This window comes from Buteo buteo, chromosome 3 (assembly GCF_964188355.1).
Source record: "Buteo buteo chromosome 3, bButBut1.hap1.1, whole genome shotgun sequence".
Taxonomy (NCBI): domain Eukaryota; kingdom Metazoa; phylum Chordata; class Aves; order Accipitriformes; family Accipitridae; genus Buteo; species Buteo buteo.
The window spans coordinates 49,023,650-49,048,691 of NC_134173.1; the positions used below are offsets into that span (position 1 = coordinate 49,023,650).

At 40.2% G+C, this 25,042-nt stretch overlaps 1 protein-coding gene across 3 annotated transcripts; it reads left to right on the forward strand.

Annotated features, from left to right (window-relative positions):
- Positions 1-2,316: 2,316 nt before the first annotated feature.
- Positions 2,317-18,820, forward strand: LOC142029147 (carbonic anhydrase 3-like). 3 transcript variants are annotated; one of them, XM_075023519.1, is made up of 7 exons: positions 2,317-2,433; positions 3,335-3,532; positions 10,760-10,878; positions 11,598-11,690; positions 12,624-12,689; positions 13,545-13,700; positions 17,628-18,820. In XM_075023519.1, exons 1-7 carry the CDS (start codon positions 2,388-2,390, stop codon positions 17,745-17,747), a joined length of 798 nt encoding a protein of 265 aa, XP_074879620.1. In that variant the 5' UTR covers positions 2,317-2,387; the 3' UTR covers positions 17,748-18,820. The 3 variants fall into 3 exon arrangements, with proteins under 3 accessions (XP_074879620.1, XP_074879622.1, XP_074879623.1); XM_075023521.1 differs by lacking the exon at positions 17,628-18,820 and adding an exon at positions 13,778-14,050; XM_075023522.1 differs by lacking the exon at positions 13,545-13,700.
- The last annotated feature ends 6,222 nt before the right edge of the window (positions 18,821-25,042 follow it).

The window sequence follows — 25,042 nt, forward strand, 5'->3', positions numbered from 1 at the left end:
GAAACTGGAAAAAGTGAAGAGAGCTGGATTCCATGTAAGGAAACGTTGGACTGGAAATAGAGGTGAATAGTCCTGGGCTACTACAGTTAGCCTATAGTCATGCTTGCAGTATAGCTCCATCTAGAAGTCTGTCAAGTGTACTGAGTCACTCGGAGACGCTCTGTATGTGGAGATTTGTCTATGGGTCACAGCAGTGAGAAGATGGTGGGAAATGGAAATGCAAATTGAGGAAGAGGTGGGAAATTGTATGTGCTCTGTAGGGCATAAATACATAGCCCCTGTGTACCTTGTTCATGTCTCCACTTTTAATATTGCAAAGTTACTGGAATACCTTGGGTGGTTCCAAACCTTCACCTGTTATCTTGCCTCAAATTGTTCATGGCACACGTGTATGTAATTGTTCCTCGGCTAACATTGCTCTTTAGCTTCAATAAGTCTTCTCATTTCTTGGTATTTACCTCTCTGATGATGTGTATATACAGACAGCTGTCACTTCCCCTCTTACCATTTGTTTGCTATGCAAAGCACACTAAGCTTTTATAGTCTCCTCTTGTAAAAGAGGCTCTTTAGTTCCCTTGTCTCCCCTGCACCTGTTCCAATTCATCCTAATTCAGTTTTATGAGGATGACAGACCTGTTTCAGAGGAGGTCACACCAGGGTCTCTCCAGCTCCGGTTTGTGCTTGTTTTTTTGTGAGCAGTTCCTGCCTGGTAATGTTTATTGACCTCTTATCACCAATGAATCCCATTCTTCCTCCTTCTCTTTCACTTCCACTTCAGATCAGAAAAAATGTATCAGCCAAGACCGTGGTTCAAGACCATCGTGTTGCACTTGCAGCTACTAAACTTCACCCGCAGTAGTTTACACAACATTCAGGGGTACTGATCTTTTCTGTATGATAACCCCACACTTCCAACCTGTGCCATTTGCATTTTTCTTTAACCAACTTGTACTTTTGCCCCCACTTCATCACTATCAAATAAAATAATCTCACCACTTCTTATTCAGAAAGTCTACTAAAATTTAAATCGCAGTAATTCACCTTTCAGTCCAATGTCTTGTCTTCTGCCTAGTCAGTCCCTCATCCATTTTACACCACTGGTGCTAACCTCTGTCTTCTCTAACTCACCTGATAATTCCCAATGTGTCAGAATAACAAATATTTTTTAGGAGGCATTTGGTTTCTGTGTGTCACATGCAAGTCACATTAGGAACGTGTGCACGCTAACAAGTATGCTTACAATTTTAAGTGCAAATTTGATGAATAACACCCTGCTAAATGAAAGGAGAATTAGAGCTGAAGCAAAACAAACAGATCCTATGCTTAACTTGATAATAAAGATTTTATCTGGAGCTGGCAGTAACTGGATCTTCAGCTCGTTTAGTTATTTCCAGTTTCCAAGAATCCTTGCAGTAGGAAGCAGCACCTTTTTAAAGGCCGGGGCCATTAATGCTACCGAATTTTTGCAGGGAAGCTGTTTATGAAGGCAGCGGGAGACAGCGCAGCAGGGAGCAGCGCTGGAACCCAAGCGTATATGTGGGAATTTCATAGGGAAGGGTGTGAACCTGTGATAGCCATTTGCACACGGAAGCTGTTGGACTGATCCCCTCATCCCCAGCTGACCTCCAGACCAGGGTTACGCGGCACATCGAGTGGGGAACCCACCGCCAGCGCGCTCTCCTCGGGAGGGACCCGGCCTCTCCTACCCCGACGCAGTCTGACGGCAAACAGGCGTTCTACAACCAGCCATAGAAAGCCCAGCCAGCCTGCCCGTAACCTGTACATTTAATTTCGGACACCAGCCAGCCTGAGCTTCCTGGTGTGTCTCCATGTCTGTCTGTGTGCGTACGTATACGTGTCTTATAGGAATGCGAAAAACGTTCCTACATTGCCCGTGCCTAGTGGGCATTCGCGCTTTTCTGTACTCCCATGTACTCGGCGCCGGGGCAGGCGGCAGCAGCCCCTTTCCCCTCACCAGGCCGTCCCAGCACCGGCCCCGGGTGGGCTCCTTTCCCCGCGGCCCCCGCACGCCGGGAGAGCTGGGGAGCCATGCCGCGTCCCCCGCGCCGGGATCCCCCTCCGCACCGTCCGCACAGCGCGATCCCCTCACGCCCCGTCCCCCGCGGCAGCTCTGAGGAGAATCGCCCGCCACCCGGAGGCCGGCGCGGGCCGGGGGCGGGGGGCGCCTCACAGCGGGAGCGGCGGGGCAGCGCGGCTCTCCCCGCCCCCGGCGGTCGGGGCTCTGCCGTCCCTCCCGGCCCGCCGGCGGCGGGGAAGGGCACGGAGTTGGCGGGAGTCTATAAAAAGCCGCCGTGAGACGAGGCCGCCGTCCTGCCGGAGCCGCCGGGGGGGGCTGAGGCGCGGCGCCGGGGCGCGGCAGCGACACCATGATCAACCCCAGCTACTACCCGTGGGGCTACGACGGCGACAACGGTGAGTGGGGCCGCGGCGCCGCCGCCCCTGCAGGCAGCGGGTCTGGGACCAAAGAAGGACCCCGGGCAAGGCGGGAGGCCCCGCTGCCTGGGCGTGCGGGAAGAGGGGCAGCGGGGGCTCCCGGCGGGCCTGGGTCTGTGCGGCGGCAGCGCGGCCGGCCGGTCGCCGCTCGCGGTGTGGAGGAGGCGGAGGCCGTGGCAGAGGTCTGTCGCTGAGTCAAACGAAGACAGAATCATACTGTCAATATGATTTAAAATTTGGCATAGCTTTAAAATCCAGCCTTAGGCTGGCCCTGCTGCCGGAGGAGCAGTGCCGGTGTGCAGCGCAGGCACGGTCCCTCCTGCCCGCAGAGGTGGGAGAGCGGGGTGGCCTGTTGTTCTGCGCTCTCCTCTGCTGCGGGAGGAGCGGCACGGCCTTGGTCAGGCTCTTTTCACATGAAGTTCTTGATAAAACCATGACGGTAATTAAACCCATGTTTCAAATTCCTGTCTTCTTCAGGTACCGGTGGCCTTTGCTATCTCCAGATGGGTACATGGCGCCACATTTGAATCACTCGGGTATATCCCATCATATTTCTAGCCACTGCTGGACTTTTCTAGTTTCCTTCCTTGGTGTATTGTCAGTCTCCCAATAAGTAAAGTCCTGCGGTTGCCATGAGAGTTTAGGTTCAGTTGGAGGACTTGCAGTATCCACTATTCCAGCTGGAGTAATCTAATTGCTTTTTATACAGTGAAACTCTTAACAGGGCATGACTAACAACCTAGATGATTAGTAACCTACTTACTAATACATTTAATTGATGTTCTGTAGCTAAGCAAAGCCAAGCTGGCATTTATTGTAACACAAGTATAATTCATACCTAGCTAGAAAAGGTTTTCACGATACTTCTATTTTTTTCTAGGACCTGATCAGTGGCACAAAAACTACCCGATTGCCAAAGGACGCCATCAGTCACCTATTGAAATCAATAACAAAGAAGTGCATTATGATCGCTCCCTATTACCATGGTTTGCTAGTTATGATCCTTGTGCAGCTAAGACCATCCTCAATAATGGGAAGACCTGCAGAGTTGTATTTGACGATTCCTTTGATAGATCAGGTTAGTTTTGTTTTAATCTCAAGCTGTCGTTATATATCAGTGATTATTTCTCAAGTTTCTTGGAAGACAGAGTGTGCTCTGAATTCTCATGGCTGTCAGAAGGTCTCTGTGTACTGCCTGCATGTGACATACAGGTTTCCATGACTTCACTGCCCTGCACAACTGGTGGGAAGGGCCTGGGACTACTGTTAAAGTCCATGGGTAAAATCCTAGGGAATGGAGAGAGCTGCAAAGAAGCTCAGTGCAGGATGATTTAACGTGTAAGGTAGATTTCTGAGCTTGCAAAAGCCATGGCAGTTGTGTTGCTTTACAGGAGCAAGGAGTCCAGGCTTTATCTATGAGGACTGAATTCCACTCAAGCTATTTGAGATGTCCAGCAGAACATCTTTAACTGTCTATATGGCTGAAGTTACAATATTTGAAAACTGTACCCATGTAATTTCTGATAAATGAAGTAAGGAACCAGATGTTGCCACAAAGTCACGGTATTTAATCAGTTAAAACTCCCTTTGGCATTCATGAGATTTTGTCTTAATGAGGATTATAAGGCTGAGAAATTCCAGTGTTTCAGCTTTAATGTCCAAAGTCTTGAATCCATGCATAGTTATGACAACATGCAATGTGCTGCATATATAATGCATAGCTTTTAAGAGTTAGTGGGTTATATATTTTGAAGAGATGTGTCTGTTCAGTTTAACAGGTGCTAGAAATACTTAGTTTATGTTGACAGAAGGACTGACATTTCATGTTAATACTGTTGGCTATATTTAAAAGGAAAAAACAATGCTGAAAGAACTATGAAATTGCATTAGTACTGCGATTAAAAAGGGAGAATCAAATGCATACCTCACTTTATTCTTGTGTCAAGGTCAACAGAATTGTGTTATTATTTATAGTACATGGGATGGTAAGAAAAGGAAAAAGAAATGTCAATTTCAGTAAAATACTGAAAAGTCTGTGTTCCACAGTGTTCGGACTTATTTCTTAACTGCATTAAAAGTTCCAATTTCTATTACAATATAACTAGGATTGACAGCTATAATTACTAGGAGGAATTTTACTAATAGGCTGATTGATCTTAAATATCCATGGGTATGGATTTTTAATGAATGACTTGGGTTTCATGAAAACTGAGGATCAAAATGTATGTAAGCTGGACTAGTTAATACATTATCAAAACTCACAGATGACTATGCAGTCAAGAGTTTGATTACTTCTCTAGCAAAGTGGGAATCTTTAATGTTATTTGAATAAAAATATTACTAATGATAGATAACACAATACATCAGTAAAGAAATGTAGCTGTGGCATATGAGAAGACCTCCATGACCATTACTTACCATTTTTTACCATCTCTTGTATTTGTTGGAACAGCATCAACTATATCAATGGTTGCATCTTCTGCATAAATGGCAAAATAATTACTGTTACAATTACTCAGATTTTGCGTGGGAGTGAGTATCCAGGCACAGCAATCTACAGCATGGATGCAACACTGTGGCCACAAAGAGCAGAAAGTTTTGGAATGTTCTGAATTTTTTTTCAGATGAACTGCTCAGTAACTGTTGTGTTCTGATCTCAGAAATAAAAAGTGACTCACTGGAAAAAAAGTAGGTGTATTTCTGAACTCTTTGAAGGCAAGAAACATTCAGTGTTTATTGTTATGTCTCCTTTGTTATACCATTGACTGCAGAGTCTGTGGGTGGTGTTCCTTCTCTAATATAGTGCTAATTGCAGGACAAATTCCACTGTGCATACTCCTACTGACTTGAGCATGTTTTAAGTTTTTTAGGATAGGTACAGTGACTTATTTTTTGTGTAAATGAACACCCACCTGCATAATACATACATAAGTAAGAGCAATCATATAGGAATGAAGCTTTTATTCCTTTGGAACAAAGGCAGACTATCTATCTATCTATCTATCTGTCTATCTATCACTCTATCTAAATTATTTCTGAGTTAAGCAGAAAATTAGGGGCTTCCTTTATTTTCCTGACTTTTTCAGTTAGAGTGGTCATACCCATCTCTGTAGTTCTATCTAGATTTTCATTAGTGGTAGATAAAATAGGTTTCTGAATAAATTGCAAAGGTGAGTGATAAAATGAATTACTTTGGATATCTCCAAGTTTTACTTCCATTGTATCTGCTGTGCCAGGAATAGTTTGAATATTCACCATTGGGACAGTTTCTTAAACTCAGATGATTAGAGAGAACCTTCCACGGAAAGTGCCATCCAATGTAATTCACATACTATGTTGAAAAAGACCTTATTACTGTTGTCTTTGGAGTTAGTCTAGTGGAAGGAATTGGAGAATTTATCTCCAGCTATTTATAAAGTCTGGTTGACTTTAAGAATCTGTTATACAGTTGAAGGCTTTGATGACAGATATTTGCTTTAGGAGCCGCGTCATGCCTCTTATGCCTGTCCATACAAGTTAATGGGCTGTTGTGGACTCAGTTGCCTGTCTTACCATACCTGTGCGGAAGAAGGACCTTAAGCACTGTAAAATCATTGCAGGTGGAGGCTGGAGTCTCAAAATCTGGGAAAGAACTGGGAGCTGAAATCAAAACCTCCTAGGTATCTGTGCCCAATAAAACCCATACCAGAACTTGGGTACTTTGGCAGCCTACCACTGCTGTGGTTTTTGGCCTGAATGGCAACTCAGATACTCTTTTAGATCCAGCAGTGACTCTTGTTTTGCATCAGAGTTCCAATCTTATTTCTACCAGCAGAGTCCATTTGCTTTTAAAATTCAAAAAATATTCATGCCAGAGAAGTGTCCTGAGAGCACCTAACTGGTGGGACCGTTGTCATGATGCTGTGTGAGATATATAGGTTGCAACTTCCTTACAATTAATGACTCTCTGGCTTTCTTCGTAATACCTTGGTTAGATGGTTAGATCAAGGTGTTCAGTCATTTAATAAAGATACATAAGTCTTGTACTGGAACTTGGACACAGCAGCTGGGGAGCCATACACTAAGGCTATGTCAAATGGATGCCTTCTTTCATCTTCTCACTTTGTTGTTTTTGTTAACTCCTTGGCACTTTCTATGGAAGTTCATTAGCCAAACAGATTCCTCCTTCTCCTTTTACTGACTTTCTGACAGATGACATTTAAGGGCTTGGAGTAACTCGGTGCAGGCACACTTTCTTATAAGGTTACCTTGATGCTGTTTGCAGAATCTTTCAATTTCTTATCAAAGGAATGTATGCCTTTGGAAGTGGATGATGCAAAAAAAATTGAAAGAGATGGTTACTGTAAGTAGTGAGAGCTTGTTACTTATTGGTCTCTTTTTAGCATGACTAGTGCTGGTGGACAGCATTTCCTGGAGTACCACTTTGTAAGAAATTTCATTTATCTTTGCAAACGAGATTTTGATTACCAACTTACGGCAAATAAATGTTTAGTTGTTGAATGGTTCTAAAACATTGAGGACAAAACCCAGTAACTTTAAAGCTGAGGGAAGTCTGTCCGTAGACACTCAAGTTTTAGCTGATTCCTGCAAAAAGTTACTTAACATTTTGTGTACTGAATTTACACTGGAAAAAGCCAGTAGCTGTTACAAGAATAGCACAGCTAAATCCTAGTGCTTGCCTAGCTGTGGTACATACCGCTCGATGGCTATACCGCATACCGCAAAAGGCAGCAAAGTTAAATTCTTCCTTCAGTGTTTAACACATCTATCATTTGTAGTGTCTGCGTGAAGGTACTGAGCATTAATATGAGCACTGCAGAGCCTGGGTACAGGGAGTTTAGAATTGAGTTTCTGTTAACTTCGAACTTCTGTTGTTAGAGGTAAAAATGCTTGAACAGTTAAGGGCCTGCTGAGGCTGCAGTTACACAGTGGACTGTCAGTTTTCTGCCCCTGGAGATGGGGATTTCAGCCCTACCACAAACAAAGGTGATTTGGGAGCTCACTGATGAACAGGCTGTGATCAAGAGGCACAAAACTGGAAAAGGTGTGTTGCAGTGTAGGTGAGGGTCAGTGGCACGCTGACAGACTTCTGTCAGACACTTCTCTTTCCTGGTCTGTCTCTGTAAGAGTGCAAAGTTCAAATACAAATAAAAGTAATTCTTCTGCATAGCTATTCAGTGCTTGCTTAAAGAAAATTTCAGTGAGAACTGAAATTTCAGTTCCAAAAGCTTTTAGGAAACATATTTTGTCCCTGCAGTTAGCCAGACTGTTTCAGTACAGAGATCTTCTTTTGAGCAGAGGCTTTTTTATAACATCTAAAATGTGGCACTGGCATTAAAAAGCTGTGGTTTTTATATTGCACTGTTAGATTCTGTTATAAAGCAGCATAACAAAGGTAATGTGTCTTTTTCAATTGTCATACAGTAATATCTTACTAATTTAATTTCACTGTGGTTTACCAGTTCATTTTACGGATTTAGCAGGATGTGAGGATCATGAATCTTGTACAAAAAGTGATGTCTTCTCATGTTTATAAACACAGCTCACCTCATGAGTCTGTCTGGTGCTCCTTGTGTTTTTCTACCCAACTTTCGGGGTATACTTTCACAGCAAACAGGGAAGGCATTTGTGTAGGCATAACTTTGCCAATTTTACCGTTGTGAGGATAGATGACGATTGACCTTGGCGCAGATTAACAACCAGACCCCTACCCTATAAAAAGAGTCAGTCACTGAGCAATAGGATGAGAGTTTGCAACAGTAAGGCACCAAAAAGGAGTGAATACTTTTCTCCCTTGTCTTCCTGGGCTGGTTTGTATATTCTTGCAGCTGGGCTGTGTTACTTTAATGACAGCAAGTTTGAGGGAGTTACATTTTGCTAAGTCTGCTGTGGCCATCCTGTTATTTCCAGTAGAGCAGAAACAGGAACAGAAATGCCACGTTTCCAATATTCAGAAGTAAGTCCAGCCATTCAAGCTAGCCATATGAAAAGGATTACACAGTACTTCAGAGGACTAAGAGAAAAGCTGTCTGCCTGTATGTCAGGGAGTGAGCCTGCAGTCTCCTTTTTTAAAGCTCTTGCTTTTTATTTCATACAGTGTCGTAGGTAGAAGCTCAGAGTGATTCATGGGGTCTTCTAGAAAAGCAACCTTTTATAAGTGTTCTGTGGTAGGAAAACAGCTATCGCAGCCTTAAAACTGTGAGTCTCAGATATTTAAGGTGAACATTTCCCATGTAATAATTCTTATAATAATTCCCTGGAACATATAAATATGTAAATATATAAAAATAAAGCTATATTTTAACACCACTGAAAAACAATTTAAAGATACCATAGTTTCTTTTATAAACTTTTACCTCATATTCTTTTTTTATCTGTTATATGGGTGTGTATTTATTTGTGTTAGTATTTTCTGAGAACAAAACCCCAGGATGATAATGATACCTTTAGAATTTATGTTCCAAGCCACATGTTTAAAAAAATAAAGGTTTTTGTTTGTTTGTTTGTTTTTTACTAACTTTGAGCTATGCAGACATAGTTTGGGATTTCTTAGGTTTTAGATATTGGGGAACTTCATTCCTGTAACTGTTTTGTTTACCTTTTTTAAAGCGTGGGGAAATTTCATTTACTGACATAGGGAAATTTAGTTTACTTACATTGTTATTTCATGTATTTCTATATTTTATACTACATACTGGCAATTAAAGAAGGTGCCTTTTTGTCCTTCAGGAGATGTTGGTTTATAGGCATCTTAGTCTTTGCATCGTTGTATCTGCTTAAAGTGTGCTAAGCAAAAGCTAGTCTATTTATAGATGAGTGAAGCAGGAATATGTTGGCATGAGGTGTTGCAGAGCTTTACCTAATGCCCAATTGAAAATGTTTGCTGATGGCCCATCAGTGGAAATAATGACACATTTTTACCTTAAACTGGATTATTTGGTCTTACAGATCTATTTTAATGGAGAATTGATGGCCTTGTCAGCTACTCCCGTTACCTTATCTGCATCAACCACAGTACTGAATGTTTGTGGGAACAAGGAAAAAGAATTTGTTAAGAATACAGCTTGCTCTTAATGTTCAGTAAAGAATACTTTTAGTACTTTATTTCTTGAGATGATCATGGATTTAATTCCTTTTCTTTTCAGATTTAAGGGTATTTTTCGCTAGCATATAAAAACCTGTTCTTAAGAACTGTGGAATGGTTTATAGGAATGCTATAACTTCTATCTCCAAATAAAGTGAATGAGAACTGAATATTAATTAGTATTTTGGTGAATGTGAAGAAGTTCTTCCCTTTTTATTGTGAGATCCTTTCAAATGCACCGCCTTCATTTGGTACATAATGTAAAAGTGTTAAGATTATTTAGAATACAGGGTATTGTTCATCAGAGGCTGAACATTTCTTTAGGAAAACAGCTTGCATTCTCAGTGATTGCTTTTATGGCTCATTTGCTGTTTTCTTTCTCCTCTTCCACAGCTGGAGAAGCAGCATCAGTAATTTCATAGCTTTTTAAACAAATAAGTCATAGCCTGCAGTAAAAGACACAGTCTGTAGTGTTTTGTGGGAATTTGTTTATCATCTAGCACTTCAGTAGTTGATCTTAATCACGGCTATTTTTGTGTGCTTTGATATAGGTAGATATCAGATGGAATTCAGGGGCAGATTAAGACATCTAAATTTAGGTGTCTTATGTGGGCTTTTAAAAGTAGGTGGGTTATGTCTCTAAACTCCCATTCTAGTCAACAGAGATGGAGTCACGCTTAATCAATGGAGTCCAGAGGGCAATTCAGGCCACCATCTATTGAGTGTCTACCTTAAGGCAAGCAAAATTACTCTAGAGGCTTGACTGTTCTGGTCAGGGGCTTACTTCAGTTACTCAAACACAGGCATCTCATGCCATTTTTGATAACCTAATGTAACCTTGCCTCTAGATACTGCTTTAGAAAAGTACAGTTCTTCTACAGATCTTGTGTCACACCTTCCAGTCCTGTCCAGGTGTCTTTGGAATATCTCAGAAGGTACTAGATGCACATCTATGCAGCTGAATTAAAACGATGATCTGTATTGACTATAATGGAAACCTAGACACAAATAATTTTCATCTGCCTTTAAATGCTTGTAGCTGAAGATGGTTGCCTGAAATGCTCCTAAAACCAGTGCAGATTTCCCAGATGAATTCTGTACTCTCAAAACATAGACCATCTGTACAGTAAATATGTATGTAAATATTTTAAATATTTATATTTATTTTAAAAGAATTGGAAGATACTTGAGTCTAATGCTGTTGCAGATTATCAATTGCAGTGCTGAGAGGTGGGCCACTTCCAGGAGTCTACAGGCTGCGTCAGCTTCACTTTCATTGGGGTTCATCTGATGACCATGGCTCTGAGCATGTTGTGAATGGAGTGAGATATGCAGGAGAGGTAAGACTCACCACTTTTCATTTTAAAATAGGGTGTAAAATAACATTTGTCATTATCCTTCAGGTGGGACAAAATTTGTCATTCGTCTGCTTTCAACTTTTTCTGTGACATTTTATTCTTACTCCCATCGATTCTTATAAATGTGAATCAGGTTGAAGTAATTCTCACAGCATAAGAAAAGAAAAATACTATGTGAAAGAAAAGTTTCCATGTTCTCAAACCTGTGTGGCTAGAAACATAGGACAGCAAGACTGAATTACTGAGAAGCAATGCAAATTTACTAAAACAGTATTCTGGAAGTATAGTATTATAGCAGAAGTATAAAATTGTAGTGACAGAAAGAAGGAAGGATGTGTTACCTTGATTTTCTACCACTTTAGGATTGTAAGGGAAGATGAGAACTGTAGGCTAATATACAGAGCTTACATTCATATAGATTCTTTGCTAGAATTGCTGTAATTTGAAAGCCAAATGGAAATGAATCACATACCAGTAGGTGACTTCTGAACTGCATGTCCTACCTGCTTACTTAAGCATATTTTCTGTGTTCTTCAGCTTTAAGATGAGATTTCTGTACCCCTTTCTTTTTTTACTGGAAAGCCTAATCCTCATTCTTTGTTCTCCCAAACTCTCATGTATATGAAGAACTCTAAATTCAGCCTCTGATGGCTTGCTATTCAATAATGGATTTTTTTTTACATTTTTTTCTTTGTTTCCAGCTACATTTGTTACACTGGAATCCCAAATACAGTAATTACCTTGATGCTGTGAGAAGAACTGATGGAATAGCTGTTTTGGCCATATTTTTGCAAGTAAGTAGAAGCATGCAACCCTTCTTTGTACTGCTACTAGAGAGTTTTCTATTCTTACAGGGTTAAAAAAGAAAAAAACCCTCTGAATGTATTTTCTAGGGATTGTACCACATTGAAGGGCTTGACTTTCAGTAATGCATGCTTTTCAAGTTATAGAGCATGAGTCATGTTATTTCAAATGGTATCCAATACTACACACACTTGTCCCAGCAGCTATTGTGTCACTATGTGGCTGCTGGAAGCTGTAAATCCAGATGTATTTGCCCCTGCTTTGGGGACACGATGTCAGTAATGGCCCTCTCTCCAACAGCAGTCAGCTGTCTTCTATGCTAATCATGGACTGATTTCAAGGACAGATACTGCTCCTAGGCTTTTCATGAACTTTTTCCCAGGCAAAACTAACTCACAGACAAAACATGTAACTCATCCTTTTTTAAAATCCTTTTGGGGGCATGCAGTCTTAGCCTGAAATAGTGGTCTTTCTCTCTCTTGTTTGATTAATATTCACTAGAGATAGAAAGATGGTCATCTGTGTTGAGATCAACAATTGCAAACAGTAGATCTGACCATGACACCTGGCTTTTAAACTAGAATGAAACTTTTTCCAAATTCTGTACTTGAGTCTGAAGGTTGTTTATCTTTGTTAGGCTAAAATTCAATGTCAACAGGAATAGCTGTATTGTGAAATTACCTGTGATGCCGAGGTTCTGTACTGATATAATTTCCTCATTTGGATCATAATATCTGTTGGGGTATGGACAGAGGATACAGACAGAAGACATAGCTTATGAAGCTGGTAGGGTGATAGGTTGGGTTAATGCATTGTAATTTTATAGTTGATATATGTTTAGATGCACATATAAAAGAAATAGGAGAAAGAAGAAAACTGACCAAGCAGAACTCTTTGGTTAGCTCATGCTTTCTTCTTCACAGGTAGGGAAAACTCCTAAACCGGAGATGAAGAGGATTCTCGAGCAAATAAATGCTATCAAAACAAAGGTAACAATGTTGGGCTTTTCATTATAGGACAATTGCTGCAAATTCTCAGGACAAAAAGAAAAATCAAGAGGCATGACTTTCTAGTTTTCAAATTCTGCTCTGCAACATTGCCAGAATATACCTGTGAATAAAACCATGGGTAGCTTTTCCTTAACAAGAAAAGTCCTTTCTTCCATTTACATATGACCCTTCTTTGGCTTTAGTGGGCCTTATAATTTTGTGAAAATGAGAGTCATCTTGCCAAACTTTACTTACCTAAAAACTAGGTATGGAGTCTTATTCCCTCAGTGGTCAGTGACAAAAGAAAGGCACCTTTGGAAATTGGTCCATTCTGTCTTGAAATAAGCTGCCTAATGGACGTCTGTAAATGCCACTGACAAGAAATCTGTGTCTCAGATAACATTGTGTGATAAGAATCTCGCATTTCATAGGCTGTCTTTTTTGCTATTAGCACAAATATTATAAATCTAGAATACCTGTCTCACACTTACTATATGGTGACCTAATCCAATATTCAATAGATAGAATTTCCATGAGAAAGAAGGCCAGAAGGAAGAGAAGTGAAGCACATTGGTACTGGATGCCGCTTCACATGAGTTAGCTCAGGTACAAGAAGTAGCATCATGGAGTTGTATGTTGTGTCATGCTTCTCTGGGCCCATCTGTGAGGGTCATTCAGTCCACTTATCTTTACACTGTATCATGGTGTCTTGTGTAGATGTGTACTTAGTTTCCTTAGTTCATACCTTTGAAGTATCTGTCACTCTCTGTTGCTTCAAATACCAGAGCTGCATCTTTACCTAATCTTGACTAGAGCTGTTTGGTTTTGTTGTGTGTTTGTGGGTTTTTTTTTCAGGGGAAAGAAGTTCCTTTCCCAAACTTCGATCCTTCAGTTCTTTTCCCTAAATCTCATGACTACTGGACATACCATGGCTCTTTCACTACTCCACCTTGTGAAGAGTGCATCACCTGGATTGTTCTTAGAGAGCCTATCATAGTCAGCTCAGATCAGGTAAACTTCAAATAGATTATATTTTACTCACTTCTTTTTAGTTACATGCCATAACCTGATCTTATTCTTTTGACAAGGAAAATGCTCATTGGATTCTGTGACAAACTGCATGATTAAAAGGAGAGTGAAGAACTGAATGCCTTAGAAACTACCTTGGGACTCCATAGGGAGCCTGTAAAAATCTTCAAAGGACTGCAGTCTACCACCTAATATGTGCAATCAACTATTAGACACATAACTTTACCTGTCTCTGTATGACTCCTACATTAACTAATTGAGAAGAGATGATGATCTTCTCTACTTGGAACAGCTCATTGTTTCCTAGCCCACGTCAGACATCATGGTGGTTCAAATCCACAGACATGAGAGAGCTTAATAAATTAGTAAAATCATAAAACAGTGTAGACGGTAAGAGTTTATAGCAGTTTGGAGTGTGACTAATAGCAAGCAGTAATTACTATACATGAGACTTCTTGCTTCCGTGGGCAAGACACCTCTTGCGACATCAGCTAAAGAAGGGAGTAGTTCTCTTTCTGTTTCCCAGTCCCTGTGTTCCCACAATACTAGCTCTTGCTAGTAGGAAAGGATGGAGCTGGATGTGGCTCCTACCTTTTATTTTACGTAGAGCGCAAAACACTGCATTACACCAAGAGCCAATGTAGGAAAACTCAAGCCATTAACTTGTATTTTCCTGCAACTATTTAAATAAGAACATTGTCATATCTAGCTAAAGCTTATGTTAGATTTGCACCAACAACTTTGATTATGCAGGATTTTTTCAACCATTTATATTGTGTCAAGCTTCCTCAGGTAAAGTGTTCATTGCTTATGATGAATGTTTGAGGGTAATCACTGGACAAATGATGGAATAAAGCTGCTGTGAAAAAGTGACCATCTGCAATGAAAAGCAGTGGACAGTCAGGTACCCTAACTACATTGGACACTGAATGAAGCAGGAGTCCAGTATTCTCACTAAATATAGCTGAGCATTTCCAACTTTTTGAGCATTCTACTTTGCAAATGTGTCTCTTATGCTTCTTTCAAAAACATCTTTTAACAGAACACAAATTTAATGGGATTGTTGATTCTGTCTGCCCCATATTCTAGATGGTGTCACGTAACCAAGAAAATTACAGAAGTGTTGATGCCCATGTTTCTGGAAGGTATACCAGCTAAATTTTCACAAACAGGAGCAGCATCAGATAACTATAAATTCTTGCTAATTTGAAAGCATTCTCTGCTGACTTACCATGAAGTATTTCTTGTTAATCCTCATTCCCCATCAGTCCCATTTAGAGAAATTTGAATGCCCTCTTTCGTCCTGTCAGCCTATGATTCTCATAACACACGAGTCAGTTTTCTTATCTGAGATTATTCCTCTACTCAGATATCACAAATTTCAAGACTCCAGGATAATGAGAACATGAACATTAATCAAGTGACTGACATATTATGTAGATATTATATAGATATTATATGTAGACACATAACTTTTCATTTTAGGTTCTCAAGGTGATAAGGTGTTTCATTGCATTGATTGATGTGCAGGTATCATAAAAAAAAATCTTATTTTCTAGTACTTTGTATTTATGTGGCTCTTTATATTTTAAAAAACAGAACTCAGGTATGATGGGAACCTTAGCTGGCAAGAGATGAAATATGGTAATGTGTTCATATAACTTACAGCTTAATTTTCACAGCTTATTGAATTGATCTGCCTCCTGTTTCATTGCCCATCTGAAAATTAAAATCTGTGGGCTATTTAGAAGCTTGTATTTGTGTGAAAAATACAAATATGGTCTGACTGGCTTCCACAAAATAAATCTGCTTAGAGGTTTATATTACAGAAGATCAGCTACAAATTTTGTTGGGAAAAGTGTAGTCATTACTGAGCATCTCTGGTTTAAAATGTGTTCTTAAAGGAATAACTAATCACATCATTGATCCAGCTTCATGAAAAGACTTTTTAATCACTACTGTATTTGTGTCATGGCCTTTTTTTCAGCTTATCTAAAGTTAGTGAGTTTGGGGAAAAATACAGACAGTCCTCTAACTGGCCCTACTGTAGAAAAAATGGAGCATTTAAGGTAAAAAGGAAATTACTACATATAGATGGGACATTGGCTCTTATCCTGAGATAACCGCTTTTCAGGAAGAATTGGCAGTGTATGCGAGGTGCTGTATACAAGCGCAATAGAAAGACTTTCCTCACTCCAGAGTGCCTGCAGTCTAAATAATGTATTCATAAAAGAGGATTGTGTTACCAATTATTTCTAATCCCAGAAAGTGTACTACCGTGGCAGCCTCATTAATAGTAATTATTTTAAGTGCGTGTGCATTTACAGTGGATCGCTTGCATGCTTTTGCAGCCGGATGGTAATAGTATATTAGCCACAAGGATAAGTGCAGTCGCTGCGAATCAGTACTCTGCCAGAAAAATCAATTCACCAGAAGTCCCTGAGATGTGGAGTGGGTGGCCTAGCTGCTCAGATTTCTTTTAATGAAAGGATAGGAATTTAACTGTGGAATAACTCTATCCAACTGCAGACTAATTTTTTCACCTTTATGTAGCTATAGCCTGAATATATGCCATTTTTTTCTGAGTAGGGCAGATCTTCCACAAATAATAGTAAAAACCAGCAATCTCTTCTCCAATAGTACTTTATCAGTATTAACAAAACTGATTAACTACTTTCATCTTCTACTGTTCCCATACAAATTATTCTTCATCTGAAATCTGAAATTTAATCACATGAATAATCCAGCTGATACATATTATACTGGTTATAAATGTGACCTCATCATTGTTCAGGCAAACTGAGATATCTGGATTTTGTGAGCCGTGTAGAGCCGTGAAAAGCAATGCTGAGATGCCTGAGCTAGCTCAGTCCATAAATTGGAATTAATATAGTCACAGTGAACCCAGCTTTTACAGCCCAGAGAGAAATCCTCCTTCTATTGGACTTGACCTCTGTACTGTAAAAGGTAGATACATCAGTGTATTGAAACTAGTTGCGAACAAAGTTGATCATGCTGTGCATGAAGCTACATTTTCAAGTGTACACATGGGAAAATGTATGCATTCTTTTCATGGTAAGCCATTCAAACAGAGAAGCGTCAAGTGTCTGAATCACAGCTGATACGCTTTCTGTCTAATGTTGTGCATGGCAGTGACAACAAATGAACATAATGTATCTGTAAGTGGGTATTATGTGTTGCACCCTTGGAAAACCAGAAAGTGGTACAGGAAGAGCATTATAAAGTTTTGAAGAGTATGGGCAGAACACTTCTTACAGCATCCCTCAAAAAAAACATACCTTGGTTAAAAAAGAAAAATGGCCAAGAAGAGTCAAGCTGCAGACCCTGTTTACAAACCATTTGAAACCTTGACCAAGTCATTATCCAGATTTACATTCCTGTTATTAATAACGGACTTTTTTGTGTCACTGCAGCAGAATATATCCTCTGCTACAGACCCACCACGGAAATGAACAATTAGTTTATAATTTAGTCTGAACAACTTGCAATTCCAGAGGCTTCTTAACAATCAGACACTAAGGCAGGGTTAGAGTAGGAGAGGTTTTTTAGGGCATGGGCTGTTCTAATCGCATTTTCTGAGGACTTCCCACAGTTTCTGTGGCTGTACGCAGTTCTGCAGACAGCATGTAAGTGATAGTACTTTTCACAATCCTGTTGAGATAGGACCCATTTTTTCTGTCTTGACTATTTCTAAGAATATTACTAGTGGGAAAAGAACATGAGTACAGTTCTTGTGGTGATGCAATGAAGGACATCTTCACAACTTTGAAGGAGACTTTTTCTCCCCAGCTTCTGGGGCTGGGCCAGCCTCCTTGGCTTAATTGTTGGGCTGTGGATTTGATCCCAAGGGATTTCCATCAGGACACTTCGATTTTTGTTCTCCTGCAGATGGCAAAGCTCCGCAGCCTATCCAAGAATGCTGAGAATGAACCTGATCTCCCCCTGGTTGATAACTGGCGTCCGACTCAGCCTCGATACTTCAGGATGGTGAGCGCATCATTCCTCTAGGACCTGGCTCAGTTGGGTGTCCCTGTGTGAGGCAACCTCTAGAACTAAGAGATGGTTTGGTTTTGTGTCCTCTGTTGCGTTTAGACAGAACTCCAGCTGTAGGGCCAGAGGCTGAGACTTTGAGTCATGAAATGTGAATTTTACTTCCAGAGGATAGCATCTACTTAGGGAAATCCTATCATAAAAATGGAAGTAGAGAATCTGTTTGGCTCTTCATAACTGCTTTAACATTAGGTTTTGTTAATAGTACAAAGGAAGAAAGAAGATGCTACTAATAACTACAAAACCATTTCCTGTTGCACACAAGTCCCTTGATGCTTGCCTTATTCCATGCTAAAGAGGTTGCAGTTAAGAGAAGTAATTGTTTTCAGCATAAAAACATATTTTTCAGTAGTTGTTTTCAGCTTTATCCATATCATGCTCTGAGCTGCACCAGTTAATGCACAAGGCATTCTTGGAAATAAATGAGAGCACTCATTTGGTATTTGATACTCACATAAAATATGAAAGGATAGAAAATTGCTTCATAACCATTGATAAAGAACTAAGCTTTTAACTTCTTAAAACAATAGACAGGTGAAACAGAGGTCTGTTCTGAAAATTGTATTCACCAAGAAATTCGTAGTTAAAACTATGGAATGGGAGAAGAGCTGTTTCTGTTTGTGTCACAACTGGTTGTCCATACTAAAAGACTAATTTGCATTTTAATGTTATAGCAATCAAAGTGACATGGATTTTGAGAACTTGGTCTTTGTATCCTGAATATATCTTTTCTCCATGTATGCAAGTGGCTTTTCTGTGTAAAAAGAGTATTAAGATAGCAGGAGTTCTTAAATCTTTTTAGTGTTTTTTTGAGGCAGATTGTCACTTCATGTACAAATATAATTGATCCTGCTGTTAATGAGATTTGTGCATAAATATCTGAAACCACAGTTTGACTCTCCTGATCAAAGTGCATTTGACCAGGGAGTTTTTGTGTCTTGTTTTGCCATAAAGAACAATGAAACAGGATTGTAAGCCTATACTTGAAGTAACAGTATTTCTTCATTAAAAAATCCAACAATAATAAATACATTTACTTAAGAATTTTTGTTCTGTATGTTTTTTTCCTATTTTAGAAACATGAAAAAATAACATAATATTAAAGAAAGAATTGTCAATGTCCTCTGTAATACACCTACCTGCATGGAAACTGATGATGGATGGTATCTTTTTCAGGTGTTTGTTTGAACTACAAGAGTACTGATAATATTTCATGTGACTGCAAGGAAGGAAATAGCATCTTAAATATGCTTTATTATTGAGACATCCACATCTATTCTTTTAGTGAGATCACCCTATTCTGACAATGGCTTTCTTGTAACGTCATATGAATCAACTCCTTCGCAAGTTGATTGCACAGTGAAAAAGTTCAGTCTGTCTCTCAACCCACCAATCTGAATGGTAATTTACACTGAGCTCTGGAAATATAAAGCAGCTGCTGCTCTGGCAGTGGCTGGACTCTTAGCTGCCATGTTCTAGGGCAGGAGGATGTTGCCGAGCTTGGTGATGAGATGGATCATGCTCCCTCTCTCCAGGTTCCCCACTGCTGAAGTTTCTGGACCATGTCCTCACTTTGCTTTCTTCCTTCAAAGAGGTAGTGTTTTGGCTGGGAAATTTCATTTAATCATTGTTAGTATTTCCTGATTGTTGTGGTTTAACCCCAGCCAGCAACTAAGCACCACACAGCTGCTCACTCATGTCCCCCCTGCCCAGTGGGATGGGGGAGAGAAGTGGAAGGAAAAAGGTAAAACTCATGGGTTGAGATAAGAACGGTTTAATAGAACAGAAAGAAAGAAATTAATAATGATAATAATAACAATAACAAAATGACAATAATAATAAAAGGATTGGAATATACAAAATAAGTGATGCATAATGCACTTGCTCACCACTCGCTGACCGATGCCCAGCTACTTCCTGAGCAATGGTCCCCTGCTGCCCCAGGCCAGCTGCCCCCAGTTTATATACTGGGCTTGACTTCACATGGTATGGAATACCCCGTCTGCCACATTGGGTCAGCTGCCCTGGCTGTGTCTCCTCCCACCTCCTTGTGCCCCTCCAGCCTTCTTGCTGGCTGGGCAGGAGAAGCTGAAAAATCCTTGACTTAGTATAAACACTACTTAGCAACAACTGAAAACATCAGTGCGTTATGAACATTCTTTTCATACTGAATCCAAGGCATAACACTGTACCAGCTACTAGAAAGAAAATTAACTCTATCCCAGCTGAAACCAGGACACTAACTATTTCCCAAATGGATTGCATTGTGCTGTTTGTGTTTGCACTTTTCATTTGTAGACCCATGTGAAATGATTCAGATGAGTTAACGTCTGTTTATGTTGCATGCACATATTGCAGACTTCAACGCAGATTGTCTTATGTGTACATACTTCCACTTACTCAAGTGGATTACTTACACCAATAAAGCCTATGCAGGTCCCTACGTTTGAAAACGTACATTTTTTTAAAAAATACTTGATTAAATGTAATTTATTCCCAGCTGGGTCATTCCAGGACAGTTCAAAAGCATAGCTTTGAACTGCCAGTACCCAGCACAGTGTTAGCTGTAGGGATAAGAATATGCTGCTGGATTGTGCTTTATACTTCAGAGGAAGGTTTAATCCATAAAGATTTCTTTTTCTCATAAAATTCTAAGTAAATATCCAAAACAACATCAGGAAGTATTCTGTATCTGGTGAGTCATGTTATTCTGAACAGGAATGCAAATCACAGAACATCACTGACCATGCAGGGCAGGGTTCCAATAGAATATTCAATGCTTCCTGCCTTCAGGTGAAAATGGCAGTTTCCTGATGCATGAAAATATGAGAAAACAATACTATAAACACCTTTCTAATTTCTGCTTGTTTTTCTCCAGTCAATTCTGCAGTATTTATCTGTGTGCTTATATGTTGCTTCATTAGAAAAAGGAATTTTGAAGCAAAAATTATTTTTCTAAAATGCATAATTTGCTGTGAATTATGATATAAATTACTTTATGATGTGCTTTATTAAACTAAGTTGCATAACTTAGAGCTTAGAGCAGACTTCATCTTTCTTGGATTTATGATATTGCAAATCTGGAGCATGTAATCACAGGGTTTTTTTAATTATACGGTGGTTTCCCAGTCACATTTTGCAAAGGAGCTGTCTAGGTTCTGTAAATGAAGCTGAGGTAAGCCTCATCCTCTAGAGCCATGTTTATTAACTGTTAAAGTCGAAGCAATCTGTCTAAAGGAAGTGTCATTTGACTTTTTCATGGAGTTGGTTTCATTATATCTGTATTTATAATTAGTAAAAGGTAGACTAAATTAGGCTCAAGACTGTGTTGACTAGGTTACAGATCGGAGGAGGTGTGTGAATCTGGGTTTTGGTGGTTGCTTTACAGCCCCCCTTCCAATGTTTAAGGGACTGTCTGAAGTAATGACGACAGATCGAGAAAACAATGGTTCAGCAGGCATTGAAGAAAAATGGGAAGTGTAGGAGTAGAAGGAAAACAAAAAGCCAAAGAAGGGGGGGCACTTCAGGGGCACTGTAAATTGAGCTGTAAGCTGGAAGGATGAGGAGATTAGGGAAAGTTTTGAAGGCAGCAAGGGAGGAAATGTGGGGTGCTGTGAGTCAGCATTTAGAATGTGTTCATGTCTGATGTAATTTTCTTTTCTCTCTGGCTGTGTTCATTGTTATTTTACAGAGGTTCCCCCTTGCTCTTAGCTTGCAGCTTTCTGTAAGTACAAGAAAAATTAATCACTGGTGTTACTGAATTCAGGTCACCACAGGTCACTGTAGTAATAACATCCCACACATCTCACTTCTACGTGCACATTTCCACCCTGTGGTGTAGTTCTTTGCACTGTGAGAGCAGGGAGCCCTGGGTTCAAAAGTATCTGGTAAAAAGGGAAAACATCAAATTTTCATGTCGGTGGGGTAGAAAACAATGATTTACTACTATATTTGACTTTACATACCATGTATGCCTGACTCTATTTGGTGATATCGGTGCTAATGAGGAGCAGTCCCCCTGAAACAGAAATGCAGACGAGACATGCAGCGCCACTGCACAGCTCCTTGACAGCCTCTTCTCCAAATTACTTTTCATCTGCTGCGAATGTCAAAAATAATTCGACTTGGCCGAGCTCTGTGGTGCTGTGAGTCTTCCTGAAACTTGAAACATTTTAAAGCAATGGCTGTACCTGCGTCCGCATCACTGGCAGTCTTGAACATGCCTAAGAAGGTGCGCGTGGAATGAAATCACAGCTGCTGTAGCACCAGAGACACGATTATGCTCATCAACAATGAAGATGAATTACTGTCAATTTTAGGTAAGATCTGCATGTCTAAACTTGGTCAGACTAAAAGGTACCCATGGTGAATGTTGGAAGTCCATTTTCTCATGTTGCTCATTGGGAACCTCTTCTCTAGCCCCAGCATCATACTGATCGGAGAAGCTATCCTTAGGTTACCTGTATGCAGCTGGGCAGGAAATGATCAACTAGCAGTCTCACTTCAGGGAGGTCTCTGAGGCAGGCAAGAGGAGGTAGATGTAGATATCAATCTAAAATTTTACATAAAAATAGATGTGGATTTTAGTGGGGAAGAAGAGTCAAAATCATTGGATACTTTTGAAGAATTTAGACTCATCAAATCTGCTTTAGATCAGAACTACATTTGATTAAATGTGATTGATTCTATATCCAAATTTATGCCTTGGAAATTTCATTAGAGTCATCTATACAGAAATTGAGAGATCTTTAGACCCCTTTTATATTAAATAAGATAGTATTTTGCAAACTATGTGCATGGCTGTTAAGAACATGAGAAGAAGTCTAAATTATTTTGCTCATGTTTCAGATTGAATTGGAAAAGAAAAAAAGTTCAAATTTCTCCTCATGGTGAAGGAATCTTGAAAATTTAAACAAATATGACTATACAGTAATGTCTGAAGCAATGCTGCAAAATATGACTTACTAACTTCACTCCCAAAATTCTGGTTTTTGTGTTGTTTTGCTGAAAGAAAAAGGAGTGGTTTCCTATGACATCGTTTCATCAAAAACATAGTCCTGACAGCTAGAATCAGGCTGCCATGCATTTTTCTGCTACTTGTAATAAAACATCCTGTGGGGAATATTTGGGATCACAAGAAATGATTGGCACAGATGTTCTGTCCTGTCCACCGGCCGTGCGGCAGCAGTGACAGCTCACCGGGGCTGAACTCTCCGGTCTGTCAGCTGGGGAAAGCCATCCCTCCAGGACACGCAGCTAATCCCTAGCCATGGTCATTAGAGGATGCATCATGCCTCTAATGAACGTGCCAAAGTCTGGCTTGTGGATGATGTTTCACTCCCTTGCCTCAAAGCCTTTTTCCCATTGAATAGACCTATGCCTCTGTGGTTTTATAGCTTACTGTCTCTCTCTCTCTATGTATATATGTATGTATATCAATATATACACAAAACATGTATGTGCTATGTAAATATGCATTCTGTTACTGGTTTTTGTTAATGTGGGATAGCATTTTGACTGAAACTACAACTAATTTCAGACTCATAGGGGAAAAAGCATCCTTCTAGCGAAGTTAGTCTTGCTTTTACGAATTCTGTCTGGTTGGCTGCCTGCCACACCTGCCTGTCTTCCAGAATAGAGTAGCTGAGGAAACATATCCCTTTCCAAGAACAAAAGAAACTTATCAGCTTGGAGCAGTTTTGCTTCTTTCTGAGATCACTGGGGCCATTAATTACCTTTTCCACTCTCCAGCCTACAAGCTGCAGTGTTAACTTTGAAGGAGCTAAAGACGATGTCTTATCAGGCTAAAGAGGGAGAATTAGATCCTGCTGCTCATGCAAGAAAGAGGGCAATGAAGAACTGCATAGGTGGAAGGTCTCAGGGAAGAGCTGGTGAAGACTGGGCAGATAGCAAATAGGTACAGGTGATCACAGTGAGATGTGCAGAACAGATCTAAAGGCAGAATTCACTGTTGTTTGGTGAAAGCGGTGAGGACTCCTGAACCATGAAAGGGTCAAATTCCACCTCTTGAAAACCAGGAGTGTACCTCATTGGTAGGCAGTGTCACGGCCATACCAAAGGCATGGGACCAATTAAAGACCACTTGAGGGAACGTGAGCAAATTAACTCCTTTGAAAAGAGAGAAGGCTGTGGCTTTCATTCTTTATGTGCTACAGTGAGACAGAGACAGATCGCAGGTGAAGGCGCAGGGCAGCTTGGATTAACACTCATACTTGGGCAAATAGACAAGATTGTCCCCTAGTTGCGCAGTGCATGTGGCTGGCTGAAACACAGGTTTTATAATGAAGCAGAGAGTCTTGCTCATTAGATGGTTAATTAGACCTGCATTCTTGCCTTGTATTCTTGTGGGAAAAGGTGTATGTAGCTGGAGGTGGGAGGGGTGGGTGGTTCTGGGTTTACTTGTCTTAATGCTGGTGTACTTGTTCTATTCTTCAGTAGTGGAGCTAAGTATTGTCTAGAGTTTGTGATTCCTTATGTAAAGAAGATGCAGAGAATGACAGCAGAGGTCTGTGGAACCATGTCTGTCAGTGTCCACTGGAAACACTCAGAAAGGTCTAGCCCCAGGATTTTCTGCATTGGACAATATTCCAAGGATTATGGCATATGGCAGGGAGGTCTTGGCAGTTATTGCAGTTCACAGTGAATGATTAGATCAGTTTTGTGGCTTTCCAAAAATAAGAATGCATTTACTTGCAAACTGGGTGATCATTGGGAGTATCAGAATGCTGAAGGAAGACACACTATCAATGTGGATACATCCAGTAAACTAGGACATGGACTAGGAAGCAGACAAGAAGGTATTTTGGAAAGTTCTGATGATTTTCTGGTTACCATCAACCTATGAAATTGTTTTACTTGAGAGAAGAGGCAGACAACTTTCTTGACCCTAGGAGCCAGGGTATACACATAACACTGGAGAATAAGAGGAGAACGGATATATCAGTCTCAGCAGAGCCTTCTGCTTTACTTCTTTTCACAGACTAGGCTTTAGATTATCTAGCAGCACCTATATGAAGTGTTGAACCTTGGCATGGAGGCCACACTTGAACTTCCAAGAAACCAAATGCTGCTCTGCAGCCTGTGAACTATGACTGATATAAAGACACAATGTTTTTGTGAATGGCTTTAAGTTAATCATTCGGTTTCAGAAAGGGATTAAGCTCTTTTCTCCCTCCCTCACACCATAAACTTGCCACATAAGTACAGAAGAGCATTTAACTCTGTTTCACAGT

Bases quoted from the DNA above. Each gene is read 5' to 3' on its own strand.
- LOC142029147 (XM_075023519.1), top strand. From the start codon at position 2,388: ATGATCAACCCCAGCTACTACCCGTGGGGCTACGACGGCGACAACG. The intron at 12,690-13,544 runs GTAACAATGTTG...TTTTTTTTTCAG, and splicing joins TAAATGCTATCAAAACAAAG to GGGAAAGAAGTTCCTTTCCC. The intron at 13,701-17,627 runs GTAAACTTCAAA...GTTCTCCTGCAG, and splicing joins TCATAGTCAGCTCAGATCAG to ATGGCAAAGCTCCGCAGCCT.